Genomic DNA, 15,000 nt, shown 5'->3' with positions numbered 1-15,000 from the left:
CTCTGCCTGTCTGTCACTAGCCTCCACGTCACTCTGTCTGTCTGTCACTAGTCTCCACATCACCCTGTCTGTCTGTCACTAGTCTCCACGTCACCCTGTCTGTCTGTCACTAGTCTCCACGTCACTCTGTCTGTCTGTCACTAGCCTCCACGTCACTAGGTCTGTCTGTCACTAGTCTCCACGTCACTAGATCTGTCTGTCACCAGCCTCCAAATCAAATACATTTTTTACTGGATACAACAGATGTAGATCTTACAGTGAAATGCTAACTTATAAGCCCTTGACCAACAATGCAGTTTTAAGAAAAATAAGTTTTAAGAAAAAAATAGATAAGTAAAAAATACTAATAAATAAAACAAATAATTAAAGAGCAGCAGTAAAGTAACAGTAGTGAGGCTATATACAGGGGGTACCAGTACAGAGTCAATGTGGAGGCTATATACAGGGGGAACCGGTACAGAGTCAATGTGGAGGCTATATACAGGGGGTACCAGTACAGAGTCAATGTGGAGACTATATACAGGGTGTACCGGTACAGAGTCAATGTGGAGACTATATACAGGGTGTACCGTTACAGAGTCAATGTGGAGGCTATATACAGGGGGTACCAGTACAGAGTCAATGTGGAGGCTATATACAGGGGGTACCGGTACAGAGTCAATGTGGAGGCTATATACAGGGGGTACCAGTACAGAGTCAATGTGGAGGCTATATACAGGGGGTACCAGTACAGAGTCAATGTGGAGGCTATATACAGGGGGTACCAGTACAGAGTCAATGTGGAGGCTATATACAGGGGGTACCAGTACAGAGTCAATGTGGAGGCTATATACAGGGGGTACCGGTACAGAGTCAATGTGGAGGCTATATACAGGGGGTACCGGTACAGAGTCAATGTGGAGGCTATATACAGGGGGTACTGGTACAGAGTCAATGTGGAGGCTATATACAGGGGGTACCAGTACAGAGTCAATGTGGAGGCTATATACAGGGGGTACCGGTACAGAGTCAATGTGGAGGCTATATACAGGGGGTACCGGTACAGAGTCAATGTGGAGGCTATATACAGGGGGTACTGGTACAGAGTCAATGTGGAGGCTATATACAGGGGGTACCGGTACAGAGTCAATGTGGAGGCTATATACAGGGGGTACCGGTACAGAGTCAATGTGGAGGCTATATACAGGGGGTACCAGTATAGAGTCAATGTGGAGGCTATATACAGGGGGTACCGGTACAGAGTTAATGTGGAGGTTATATACAGGGGGAACCAGTATAGAGTCAATGTGGAGGCTATATACAGGGGGTACCGGTACAGAGTCAATGTGGAGGTTATATACAGGGGGTACCGGTACAGAGGTAATGTGGAGGCTATATACAGGGGGTACCGGTACAGAGTCAATGTGGAGGCTATATACAGGGGGTACCGGTACAGAGGTAATGTGGAGGCTATATACAGGGGGTACCGGTACAGAGTCAATGTGGAGGCTATATACAGGGGGTACCGGTACAGCGTCAATGTGGAGGCTATATACAGGGGATACCGGTACAGAGTCAATGTGGAGGCTATATACAGGGGGTACTGGTACAGAGTCAATGTGGAGGCTATATACAGGGGGTACCGGTACAGAGTCAATGTGGAGGCTATATACAGGGGGTACCGGTACAGAGTCAATGTGGAGGCTATATACAGGGGGTACCGGTACAGAGGTAATGTGGAGGCTATATACAGGGGGTACCGGTACAGAGTCAATGTGGAGGCTATATACAGGGGGTACCGGTACAGAGTCAATGTGGAGGCTATATACAGGGGGTACCGGTACAGAGTCAATGTGGAGGCTATATACAGGGGGTACTGGTACAGAGGCAATGTGGAGGCTATATACAGGGGGTACCGGTACAGAGGCAATGTGCGGGGGCACCGGTTAGTTGATTTAATATGTACATGTAGGTAGAGTTATTAAAATGACTGTGTGTAGATAATGAACAGAGGGATGGGGGGGGGGGGGACGACGACGACAATGCAAGTAGTCTGGGTAGCCATTTGATTACCACTGACATTGCTCTCAGACAAGCTAAACACCATCTTCGCCCGCTTTGAGGATAACACAGTGTCACCGATGCTGCTCTCGTTCTCCATGGTCGATGTGTGTAAGACATTTAACCATGTTATCCCTGGCAAGGCTGCCGGCCCAGACAGCACGCCAAGCCTTGTCCTCAGAGGCATACACAGACCAGCTGGCTGGAGTGTTTACAGACATAATCAATCCCTAACACAGTCTGCGGTCCCGACTTGCGTCAAGTTCTTGTACCCAAGAAAACCAAGGTAACTGAACTAACTGACTATCACTCATAGCACTCACTTCTGTCATCATGAAGTGCTTTGAGAGACTAGTCAAGGACCATATCACCTCCCCCCTACCTGTCACCTTAGACCCACTCCAATTTGTTTACCGCCCCAATAGGTCCACAGACGACGCAATCGCAACCACACTGCACACTGCCCTAACCCATCTGGACAAGAGGAATACCTAACTGAGAATGCTGTTCATTGACTATAGCTCAGCATTTAACGCCATAGTACCCTCCAAGCTCATCATTAGACTCGGGGCCCTGTGCAACAGGAGTCCTGGACTTCCTGACGGGCCGCCCCCAAAGGTAGGAAACACTACTCTGATCCTCAACACAGAGGCCCCACAAGGGTGCATGCTCAGCCCCCTCCTGTACTCCCTGTTCACCCATGACTGCCTGGCCACACACGCCTCCAACTCAATCATCAAGTTTGAAGACGACCCAACAGTGGTAGGCCTGATTACCAACAATGATGAGACGGCCTACATGGAGGAGGTGAGGGCCCTGGCAGAGTGGTGCCAGGAAAGTAACCTCTCCCTCAACATCAACAAAATGAAGGAGCAGATCGTGGACTTCAGGGAAACAGAAGAGGGAGCACGGCCCTATTCACATCGACAGGGCCACAGTGGAGAAGGTGAAGAGCTTCAAGTTCCTCGGCGTCCACATCACGGACAAACTGAAATGGTCCACCCACACAGACAGCGTGGTGAAGAAGATGCATCAACGCCTCTTCAACCTCAGGAGGCTGAAGAAATTTGGCTTGGCCCCTAAAACCTTCACAAACTTTTACAGATGCACCATTGAGAGCATCCTGTCAGGCTGCATCACCGCCTGGTACGGCAACTGCACCGTCCACAACTGCAGGGCTCTCCAGAGGGTAGTGAGGTCTGCCCAACGCATCACAGAGGGCAGTCTACCTGCCCTCCAGGACACCTACACCACCCGATGTCACAGGAAGGCCAAAAAGATCATCAGGGACATCAACCACCCGAGCCCCTGCCTGTTCACCCCGCTATCATCCAGAAGGCGTCAGTACAGGTGCATTTAAGCTGTGACCGAGAGACTGAAAAACAGCTTCTATCTCATGGCCATCAGACTGTTAAATAGCCATCACTAGCTGGGCCTCCACTCAGTATCCTGCCCTGAACTTAGTCACTGTCACCACCCGGTTACTCGGTTACAAGCCTGCACCTTTGAGGCTGTTGCACATAGAGATGGAACACTGGTCACTTTAATAATGTTTACATAGAGATGGAACACGGGTCACTTTAATAATGTTTACATAGAGATGGAACACGGGTCACTTTAATAATGTTTACATAGAGATGGAACACTGGTCACTTTAATAATGTTTACATAGAGATGGAACACTGGTCACTTTAATAATGTTTACATAGAGATGGAACACGGGTCACTTTAGTAATGTTTACATAGAGATGGAACACGGGTCACTTTAATAATGTTTACATAGAGATGGAACACTGGTCACTTTAGTAATGTTTACATAGAGATGGAACACTGGTCACTTTAATAATGTTTACATAGAGATGGAACACGGGTCACTTTAATAATGTTTACATAGAGATGGAACACGGGTCACTTTAATAATGTTTACATAGAGATGGAACACTGGTCACTTTAGTAATGTTTACATACTGTTTTACTGACTTCTCATGGATATACTGTATTCTAGTCAAGTCCGTCCTATTCAACTATTGCTGTACATATACTATTCTATCCTACGTATTCTACAGATATACTACATATTCTATCCGAATACTGTCTATAACATATTTAAAAAATATATTGTAGTATTTTCTACATTGTAGAATAATAGTGAAGACATCAGATCTATGAAATAAAACATATGGAATCATGTAGTAACCAAAATAGTGTTAAACAAATCTAAATATATTTAAATATTGTTTTTCAAAATATCCACCCTTTGTCTTGATGACAGCTTTGCACACTCTTGGCATTCTCTCAACTAGCTTGGTAGTCACCTGGATTAAGTTAATTTGTGGAATTTATTTCCTTCTTAATGTGTTTGAGCCAATCACCTGTGTTGTGACAAGGTAGAGGTGGTATACGGAAGACAGACCTATTTGGTAAAAGTCCAAGTCCATATTATGGCAAGAACAGCTCAAATAAGCAAAGAGAAACGACAATCCATCATTACAGTAAGACATGAAGGTCAGTCAATCCGGAAAATTTCAAGAACTTTGAAAGTTTCTTCAGGTGCAGTCACAAAAACCATCAAGCGCTATGATGAAACTGTCTCTCATGAGGACCGCCACAGGAAAGGAAGACCCAGAGTTACCTCCGCTGCAGAGGATAAGTTCATTAGAGTTACCAGCCTTTAAAATTGCAGCCCAAATAAATGCTTCACAGATTTCAAGTAACAGACACATCTCAACATCAACTGTTCAGAGGAGACTGCATGAATCAGGCCTCCATGGCCGAATTGCTGCAAAGAAACCACTACTAAAGGACACCAACAATAAGAAGAGACTTGCTTGGGCCGAGAAACACGAACAATGGACATTAGACCGGTGGAAATCTGCCCTTTGGTTCTGATGAGTCCAAATGTGAGATCTTTGGTTCCAACCGCTGTGTCTTTGTGAGAGACTGAGTAGGTGAACGGATGATCTCCGCATGTGTTGTTTCCAACATGAAGCATGGAGGAGGAGGAGGTGTGATGGTTTGGGGTTGCTTTGCAGGTGACATTTTCAGTGATTTAGAATTCAAGGAACACTTCTTAACCAGCATGGCTACCACAGCATTGTGCAGCGATACGCCATCGCATCTGATCTGCACTTTGTGGGACTATAATTTGTTTTTCAACAGGACAATTACCCATAACACCTGGAGTGCTGCATCAGGTGACCTCCACAATCACCCGACCTCAATGATTTGGGATGAGCTGGACTGCAGAGTGAAGGAAAAGCAGCCAACAAGTGCTCAGCATGTGTGGGAACTCCTTCAAGACTGTTGGAAAAGCATTCCAGGTGACTACCTCATGAAGCTGGTTGAGAGAATGCCAAGAGTGTGTCATGCTGTCATCAAGGCAAAGGGTGGCTACTTTGAAGAATCTAAAATAGAAAATATATTTTGATTTGTTTAACACTTTTTTTGGTTACTTCATGATTCCATATGTGTTATTTCATAGTTGTGATGTATAAAATAGTCAAAAATAAAGAACAACCCTTGAATTGGTAGGTGTGTCCAAACTTTTGACTGGTACTATATCTATATATTGGATTTATGCTCCGGACTTCGCCCTAATATTTCTGTATTTCTGTATTCCTTTATTTAACTTTTAGATCTATGTGTATTGTTAGATATTACTGCACTTTTGGAGCTAGGATTTCGCTACACCCGCAATAACAGCTGTATATGTGTTTGTGACTAAAAATGGGATTATTTGATTGATTGAGACAATTTGATGCAATAGTGATTACTGAGCTTTGTTTCTCCCCCAGTAGTACACCAGGTCTGACAGCTCTGGGGAAGCTGGACCCTAAGGAGAGTGAAATGATCATGGAGTATTTCAAAACACAGGTCCTGCTGCTGAAGGACAAGGAACGTAAGAAAACACTGTCTGTCTCTCTCTCTCGCTCTCTGTCTCTTTCTCTCTGTCTCTCGCTCTCTGTCTCTCTCTCTCTGTCTCTCTGTCTCCCTCTCTCCCTCTGTCTCTGTCTCTGTCTCCCTCTCTCCCTCTCTCTCTCTCTCTCTGTCTGCCTCTGTCTGTTTCTCTCTGTCTATTGCTCTCTCTCTCTCTCTCTCTCTCTCTCTCTCTCTCTCTTTCTCTCTCTGTCTACCTCTTTCTCTGTCTTTCTCTCTCTCTCCCTCTCTCTCTCTCTCTCTCTCTCTCTCTCTCTCTCTCTGTCTCTCTCTGTCTGTCTGTCTCTCTCTCTGTCTCTCTCTGTCTGTCTCTCTCTCTGTCTCTCTCTCTCTCTCTCTGTCTGGCTCTCTGTCTCTCTCTCTCTGTCTCTCTGTCTCCCTCTCTCCCTCTCTCTCTGTCTCTGTCTCTGTCTCTCTGTCTCCCTCTCTCCCTCTCTCCCTCTCTCTCTGTCTCTGTCTCCCTCTCTCCCTCTCTCTCTCTCTCTCTCTCTCTCTGTCTGCCTCTGTCTGTTTCTCTCTGTCTATTGCTCTCTCTCTCTCTCTCTCTCTCTCTCTCTCTCTCTCTCTCTTTCTCTCTCTGTCTACCTCTTTCTCTGTCTTTCTCTCTCTCTCCCTCTCTCTGTCTGTCTGTCTCTCTCTCTCTCTGTCTGTCTCTCTCTCTCTCTGTCTCTCTCTCTCTCTCTTTCTCTCTCATTCTCTTTTCTTTCTCTCTGCCTCTCGTTCTGTTTCTCTCTCTCTCTCTCTCTAACGATGCCTGGGCTTTGCCATTTGTAAAGCATTAATAAATAATTTATGAAATGTCATTAAGTGTTTATAACATGTTAATAAGTGTTTATAACATGTTAATAAGTATTACCTCTGTAGTCTTGCAGAAAACGGTGAGAGAAGAGAAGAAGCTGTTGGTTGAGAACGCTAAGCTAAAGAAAGACATCTCTGACCTGAAGATTCTACTCACTGAGAAACAACAGAAGAAGAAAGGTACTGACTGGCTGACTGGTTAACTGACTGGTTAACTGACTGGCTGGCTGACTGGTTAACTGACTGGCTGGCTGACTAGTTAACTGACTGGCTGGCTGACTGGTTAACTGACTGGCTGGCTGACTAGTTAACTGACTGGTTAACTGACTGGCTGGCTGACTGGTTAACTGACTGGCTGGCTGACTAGTTAACTGACTGGTTAACTGACTGGCTGGCTGACTAGTTAACTGACTGGCTGGCTGACTAGTTAACTGACTGGCTGACTGGTTAACTGACTGGTTAACTGACTGGTTAACTGACTGGTTCACTGACTGGCTGGCTGACTGGTTAACTGACTGGCTGGCTGACTAGTTAACTGACTGGCTGACTGGTTAACTGACTGACTAGCTCACTGGTTAACTGACTGGCTGACTGGTTAACTGACTGGCTGACTGACTGGTTAACTGACTGGCTGGCTGACTGGTTAACTGACTGGCTGGCTGACCAGGTCACGAGTTGTCTGTTGACCCTTCCTCTTGGCCTATGTACCAACATATTCTTTAACAGACAGCATATAACTCTGTTAGTTTGAACTCTACACCAAATGTATACAAATGTATACATTACATTATTTAGTCATTATTGATAAAAATCCTTCAACACTGGTTAACTGACTAACTGGTTAACTGACTGGTTAACTGACTGACTGGTTAGCTGACTGGTTAAGTAACTGACTGGTTAACTGACTGGCTTACTGACTGGCTTACTGACTGACTGATTGACTGGGTGACTTACTGACTGGCTGGCTGACTGACTGATTGACTGGGTGACTTACTGACTGGCTGGCTGACTGACTGATTGAATGGGTGACTTACTGACTGGTCAACTAACTGACTGGTTAACTGACTGGCTTACTGACTGGCTGGCTGACTGATTGATTGACTGGGTGACTTACTGACTGGCTGGCTGACTTACTGACTGGTCAACTAACTGACTGGTTAACTGACTGGCTTACTGACTGGCTGGCTGACTGATTGATTGCTTTATACCCTCAATTATCTGTGTGTTTCCAGCCAAAGCAGCAGCCGCCTCCAAACTGACTGCCCCGGGGTCCACAGCTGCCCTCTATGCCCCAGGCCCCAACCCCAAACCTGGCCCCGTCAGGGAAAGAGATGGGAGGAGGAGGAGAGGAGAGAGGAAGGGTGAGTAATACCCCCCCCACACACACACACACACACACACACACACACACACACACACACACACACACACTGACAAACACACACACACACTGACAAACACACACAGATAGACAACTGTGACCAATGCAATGGTTTAATGTCAATCAATGTAAAAGAGAAGACAAAATCAACAAATTAACACTTTGCTAACTGAGACAGACAATCAGTAGTTAGGAGTCCATTTGTCTGCACAGTGACTTCTAGAGAAGACCAGATGAATATTTTTGATTAGATTTAATGCAGCTAGGACTCTATACTGAAGATTACAGACAAGTAACTGTAGAGAGGGTGGTAGAGAGGGCGGTGGAGAGGGCTGTAGAGAGGGAAGGTGGAGAGGTAGAGGGAGGTGGAGAGGGCTGTAGAGAGAGAAGGTGGAGAGGGAGGTGGAGAGGGAGGTGGAGAGGGAGGTGGAGAGGGCGGTGGAGAGGGCGGTGGAGAGGGTGGTGGAGAGGGAGGTGGAGAGGGCTGTAGAGAGGGAAGGTGGAGAGGGAGAGGGAGGTGGAGAGGGCTGTAGAGAGAGAAGGTGGAGAGGGAGGTGGAGAGGGAGGTGGAGAGGGCTGCAGAGAGGGAAGGTGGAGAGGGTGGTGGAGAGGGGCAGTGGAGAGGGGCGGTGGAGAGGGAGGTGGAGAGGGTGGTGGAGAGGGACGGTGGAGAGGGACGGTGGAGAGGGCGGTGGAGAGGGGTGGTGGAGAGGGCGGTGGAGAGGGAGGTGGAGAGGGAGGTGGAGAGGGAGGTGGAGAGGGTGGTAGAGAGGGCGGTGGAGAGGGAGGTGGAGAGGGTGGTAGAGAAGGCGGTAGAGAGGGAGGTGGTGAGGGAGGTGGAGAGTGATGGTAGAGAAGGCGGTAGAGAGGGAGGTGGTGAGGGAGGTGGTTAGGGAGGTGGAGAGGGCGGTGGAGAGGGATGGTAGAGAGGGAGGTGGAGAGGGCTGTAGAGAGGGTGGTGGAGATAGATGTCTTCTCTAGAAGTCACTGAGACAGACAAACTGACTCCTCTTAGCCCTGTATTGACACTTTGCTTGTCTGATGGTTCGTCTGAGGGCGTAGCGGGATTTCTTATAAGCTTCTGGGATAGAGTCCCACTCCTTGAAAGCGGCAGCTCTACCCTTTTATCTCAGTGCGGATGTTACCTGTAATCCATGGTTTCTGGTTGTGGTATGTACGTACAGACACTGCACTTATTGATGAAGCCAGTGACTGATGGGGTTTACTCCTCAATGCAATTGGATGAATCCCGGAACATATTCCAGACTGTGCTAGAAAAACAATCCTGTAGCTTTGGCATCCGCGTCATCTGACCACTTCTGTATTGAGCGAGTCACTGGTACTTCCTGCTTTAGCAGGAATCAGGAGGATGGAATTATGGTCAGATTAGACCAAATGGAGGGCGAGGTAGAGCTTTGTACGGGTCTTTGTGTGTGGAGTAAAGATGGTCTAGAGGTTTTTTTTTCTTCCTCTGGTTGCACATTTAACTTGTTGATAGATATTTGGTAGAACTGATTTAAGTTTCCCTGCATTAAAGTCTCCGGCCACTAGGAGCGCCGCCTCTGGGTGAGAGGTTTCCTGTTTGCTTATTTCCTTATACAGCTGACTGAGTGCGGTCTTAGTGCCAGCATCTGTCTGTGGTGGTAAATAAACAGCCACGAAAAGTATAGATGAAAACTCTCTTGGCAAATATTGTGGTCTACAGCTTATCATGAGATACTCTACTTCAGGCGAGCAAAATCTAGGGACTTCCTTGTTTCAGTTAGACACAGTAACATTACAGCTGCTAGACAACGACAACCTTTTGGCAACATGAACTCAACCTAGGACCAACTCACCAATTTGACCATGAAGAAGATGATGTGTGGCTAGCAGGGAGAGAGACACACACACTGTACACAAAGCATGCACACACACACACACACGTCCAATAGGCAGCAGTGCTCATAATATCTGTAGCTAATAAAGAGGATCTGTCCATAACTGACTGAACACACAGGAAGTATTTTTATGCAAATGACGTGACAGTTTTTATTATAGGAGGATGTTAAGGTTCTGTCAAACGCTCTAAAGGTGTATGAGGGGCCCTCCTCAGGTAGAGCCAACTGGGGAAAGAGTGAATCTCTGTGGGTAGGCGAGGTCCGCTCCATGGTTACCAGGGGATTCAGATAGGGTCCGCTCCATGGTTACCAGGGGATTCAGATAGGGTCCACTCCATGGTTACCAGGGGGGCTTCTGACTCCATTCTATGAGTCTGTTATGCATTAGGCCCGGCACGCCACCAGGGATGTGGCTTTTTGAAGAGCCTCTTTTTTTCAACACTGCCATCCAATCCCGTGCTCTGGGTTCAGCCAGCCTACGTTCATGCCTGTTAGGTGTGGGGTGTACCAAGCTGGGTCATCTGATGCGGAGCAGGAGCAGATCATTGGAGGAGCTGGGAGAAACAACAGGGATCCGATCATCTCGCCTACTGAGGAATGTCGTAACTGAGGTCTGTGACTCCTTGCCAGTACTTCATCTGCAGTATGTGACTGATACTTCCAACTCTGATTGGTGGACGGAGGGTCTGGATGATGTGTTCCCTGTGCTGAATGTTAGTGCTGCGGTGGGGGCATTAGAGGAGGACGAGGGGATGCTGCTTTCCTTCCATACCCTGGAGGTGGGGGAGTTCAAGGAGGTGGGGGAGTTCAAGTAGCTGGGGGAGTTCAAGGAGATGGGGGAGTTCAAGGAGGTGGGGGAGTTCAAGGAACTGGGGGAGTTCAAGGAGCTGGGGGAGTTCAAGGCGGTGGGGGAGTTCAAGGAGCTGGGGGAGTTCAAGGAGCTGGGGGAGTTCAAGGAGCTGGGGGAGTTCAAGGAGGTGGGGGAGTTCAAGGAGCTGGGGTAGTTCAAGGAGCTGGGGGAGTTCAAGGAGGTGGGGGAGTTCAAGGAGCTGGGGGAGTTCAAGGAGCTGGGGGAGTTCAAGGAGCTGGGGGAGTTCAAGGAGGTGGGGGAGTTCAAGGAGCTGGGGGAGTTCAAGGAGGTGGGGGAGTTCAAGGAGATGGGGGAGTTCAAGGCGGTGGGGGAGTTCAAGGAGGTGGGGGAGTTCAAGGAGCTGGGGGAGTTCAAGGAGCTGGGGGAGTTCAAGGAGCTGGGGGAGTTCAAGGAGGTGGGGGAGTTCAAGGAGCTGGGGGAGTTCAAGGAGGTGGGGGAGTTCAAGGAGGTGGGGGAGTTCAAGGAGATGGGGGAGTTCAAGGCGGTGGGGGAGTTCAAGGCGGTGGGTAAGAAGAACATGTACATAATGTGTAAAAGTGTCCCGTGCTTCTTCCTTGGAAGGGGTAAAATCGATGAGGTGGGCGGGTGTGTTTGGTCCAGCTGCCTCCCCAAAAGGCTGTTGGCGATCATTAAACAAACTGCCTATTTAAAACAGCTGACCTACAATGGAGGATAATACATGGAGCCATAGACACCAATATGCATCTGCTACACCTGGTTCCTCCTGTTGGGGAGGGGTGTCCATTCTGCATCTGGTACACCTGGATCCTACTGTTGGGGAGGGGTGTCCATTCTGCATCTGGTACACCTGGATCCTCCTGTTGGGGAGGGGTGTCCATTCTGCATCTGGTACACCTGGACCCTCCTGTTGGGGAGGGGTGTCCATTCTGCATCTGGTACACCTGGATCCTCCTGTTGGGGAGGGGTGTCCAATATGTATCTGGTACACCTGGACCCTACTGTTGGGGAGGGGTGTCCATTCTGCATCTGGTACACCTGGACCCTCCTGTTGGTGAGGGGTGTCCAATATGTATCTGGTATACCTGGACCCTACTGTTGGGGAGGGGTGTCCAATATGTATCTGGTACACCTGGATCCTACTGTTGGGGAGGGGTGTCCATTCTGTGTTGAAGGAGTTTCAGAGTCTGAAACTCTGGCACATCTGTATTTACTGTGTCCCAGGTTGGTCGGGATGATTGAACTGATCACTGATTGGTTCTCAACATTGGGAGAGGTTTTCTCTTCCCAAATGTTTATATTTGGGCGAAAGTCCAGGTTTAGTCAATAGGGTGTACTTGTGTTGCTTAATTTTGTGTTAGGGGCAGCAAAATTAGCGATATGGAAGACCCAAAAGAACAGCATTCGGGGACAGGGGTCTGTGGATGTGATGGGAATGCTGGAGGGGATACTGGTAGCGAGACTGAGAGTTGAGGTTGCCTGTTACAATCTCTCCCTCTCTCTCTCTCTCTCTCTCTCTCCCCCTTGCCCTCTCTCTCCCTCTCCCCCTCTCCCCCCTCTCTCTCTCTCTCTCTCTCTCTCTCTGTGTCTCTCTCTCTCTCTCTCTCTCTCTCTGTCTTTCTCTCTGTCTCTCTCTCTGACTCTCTCCATCTCTGTCTCTGTCTCTCTCTCTCTCTCTCTCTCTCTCTCTCTCTCTCTCTGTCTCTCTCTCTCTCTCTGTCTCTCTCTCTCTCTCTGTCTCTCTCTCTCTCTCTCTGTCTCTCTCTCTCTCTCTCTCTGTCTCTCTCTCTCTCTCTCTCTCTCTCTCTCTCTCTCTCTCTCTCTCTGTCTCTCTCTCTCTCTCTCTCAATTCAATTTGCTTTATTGGCATGACATATCAATATACATAATGCCAAAGCTTACTTTGGAGATTTACAATATTAACATAATTAATATAATAATAATCAATATTGTCAATGGGACAACAGCGATAATAAAGGGCAGGTTGGTTGGTCTGTCAGACACGGTCCCTCATCTTATGCCAGGCAGCAATGTAGTGGTCTGTCAGACACAGTCCCTCATCTTATGCCAGGCAGCAATGTAGTGGTCTGTCAGACACGGTCCCTCATCTTATGCCAGGCAGCAATGTAGTGGTCTGTCAGACACGGTCCCTCATCTTATGCCAGGCAGCAATGTAGTGGTCTGTCAGACACGGTCCCTCATCTTATGCCAGGCAGCAATGTAGTGGTCTGTCAGACACGGTCCCTCATCTTATGGCAGGCAGCAATGTAGTGGTCTGTCAGACACGGTCCCTCATCTTATGCCAGGCAGCAATGTAGTGGTCTGTCAGACACGGTCCCTCATCTTATGCCAGGCAGCAATGCCTGTAGTAGTGCGCTGCCAACCCACAGCTCTCTGCGTCCTCCCCCAACAGGACAGGTAGACTATCCTCATCAGAGAGGTCTTTGAAATCTTGAATAAGGGTTTCAAATTTGGGAAAATGACATTCTCTAATTGTTTTATATTTTTGACATTTTGTCAGGAAATGCAGCTCCGTCTCGGGTTCTGCTGTGGTACAGTGGTTGCACAGCCTTTCCTCTACAGGGAGCCAGGTTTTCATCTCAATGGCAAGGCTGTGCTCACTGAGCCTGTTTTATTTGTATTTCCCCTTTATTTAACCAGGTCGGCCAGTTGAGAACAAGTTCTCATTTACAACTGAAACCAAGATAAAACAAAGCAGTGTGACAAAAAACAACAACACAGAGTTACACATGGAATAAACAACAGTCAATAACACAATAGAAAATCTGTGCAAATGAAGTAAGGAGGTAAGGCAATAAATAGGCCATAGTGGTGAAGTCATTACAATAAAGCAAACGAACACTGGAGTGACAGATGTTGTTTTCTGCTGTCTTCAACCAAGATCTCAGCGATCACTGCCTCATTGCCTGCATCCGTAATGGGTCAGCGGTCAAACGACCTCCTCTCATCACTGTCAAACGCTCCCTGAAACACCTCAGCGAGCAGGTCTTTCTAATCGACCTGGCCCGGGTATCCTGGAAGGATATTGACCTCATTCCGTCAGTAGAGGATGCTTGGTTATTCTTTAAAAGTGCTTTCCTCACCATCTTAATATATAAGCATGCCCCATTCAAAAAAATGTAGAACTAAGAACAGATATAGCCCTTGGTTCACTCCAGACCTGACTGCCCTTGACCAGCACAAAAACATCCTGTGGCGTTCTGCATTAGCATCGAACAGCCCCCGCGATATGCAACTTTTCAGGGAAGTTAGAAACCAATATACACAGGCAGTTAGGAAAGCTAAGGCTACGGAAGGAGGGTTGTATGGCATTGAAGCTCGTCTGGAGGTTTGTTAACACAGAGTCCAAAGAAGGGCCAGAAGTATACAGAATAGTGTCGTCTGCGTAGAGGTGGATCAGAGAATCACCAGCAGCAAGAGCGACATCATTGATGTATACAGAGAAAAGAGTCGGCCCGAGAATTGAACCCTGTGGCACACCCATAGAGACTGCCAGAGGTCCGGACAACAGGCCCTGCGATTTGACACACTGAACTCTATCTGAACTCTAACTCTATCTATTTGGCCATGATCAGTAACCATGGTCAAATAGTTTGCATGTTTGTAGTTTTCCTCTGGACATGTAGGAGAATCTTACAGAACTCTGCATGCAGGGTTTCAATGGGGTGTTTTTGTCTCATTGGGTGAAATCTTGTTTTGCAAGTGGACCCCACACCTCGCTGCCATGAAGTGCAATTGGTTCAATGACATATTCAATTCGTTTTTCAATTTGAATTAGTTTTTTAATGGCGTAGAATACCCTGCGTGCTTTCTCTCTCAGCTCATTCACTGCCTCGTTAAGGTGTCCAGTTGAGCTTATTTAAACCTCAGTAATTGTAGTGTGTACAGTATTCTATATATTTAAACCTCAGTAATTGTAGTGTGTTCAGTACTCTATATATTTAAACCTCAGTAATTGTAGTGTGTACAGTACTCTATATATTTAAACCTCAGTAACTGTAGTGTGTACAGTACTCTATATATTTAAACCTCAGTAATTGTAGTGTGTTCAGTACTCTATATATTTAAACCTCAGTAATTGTAGTGTGTACAGTACTCTATATATTTAAACCTCA

General features: G+C 47.3%; 1 protein-coding gene across 5 annotated transcripts in view; it reads left to right on the top strand.

Moving 5' to 3' along the window:
• LOC139415772 (aminoacyl tRNA synthetase complex interacting multifunctional protein 1b) overlaps window positions 1–15,000 on the top strand; it is a 30,165-nt gene that overhangs the window by 11,061 nt on the left and 4,104 nt on the right. For 3 of the 5 annotated variants that reach the window (XM_071163854.1, XM_071163853.1, XM_071163858.1), the window contains exons 2-4: window positions 5,835–5,938; window positions 6,841–6,954; window positions 8,007–8,135. In XM_071163854.1, coding sequence (XP_071019955.1) covers window positions 5,835–5,938; window positions 6,841–6,954; window positions 8,007–8,135 — 347 coding nt within the window. The remainder of the gene's footprint in view (window positions 1–5,834; window positions 5,939–6,840; window positions 6,955–8,006; window positions 8,136–15,000) is intronic. The other 2 variants (XM_071163857.1, XM_071163856.1) reach the window with 1 other exon arrangement.

This window comes from Oncorhynchus clarkii, chromosome 9 (assembly GCF_045791955.1).
Source record: "Oncorhynchus clarkii lewisi isolate Uvic-CL-2024 chromosome 9, UVic_Ocla_1.0, whole genome shotgun sequence".
Classification (NCBI taxonomy): Eukaryota; Metazoa; Chordata; class Actinopteri; order Salmoniformes; family Salmonidae; genus Oncorhynchus; species Oncorhynchus clarkii.
This window is presented reverse-complemented; position numbering and strand designations above follow the sequence as displayed.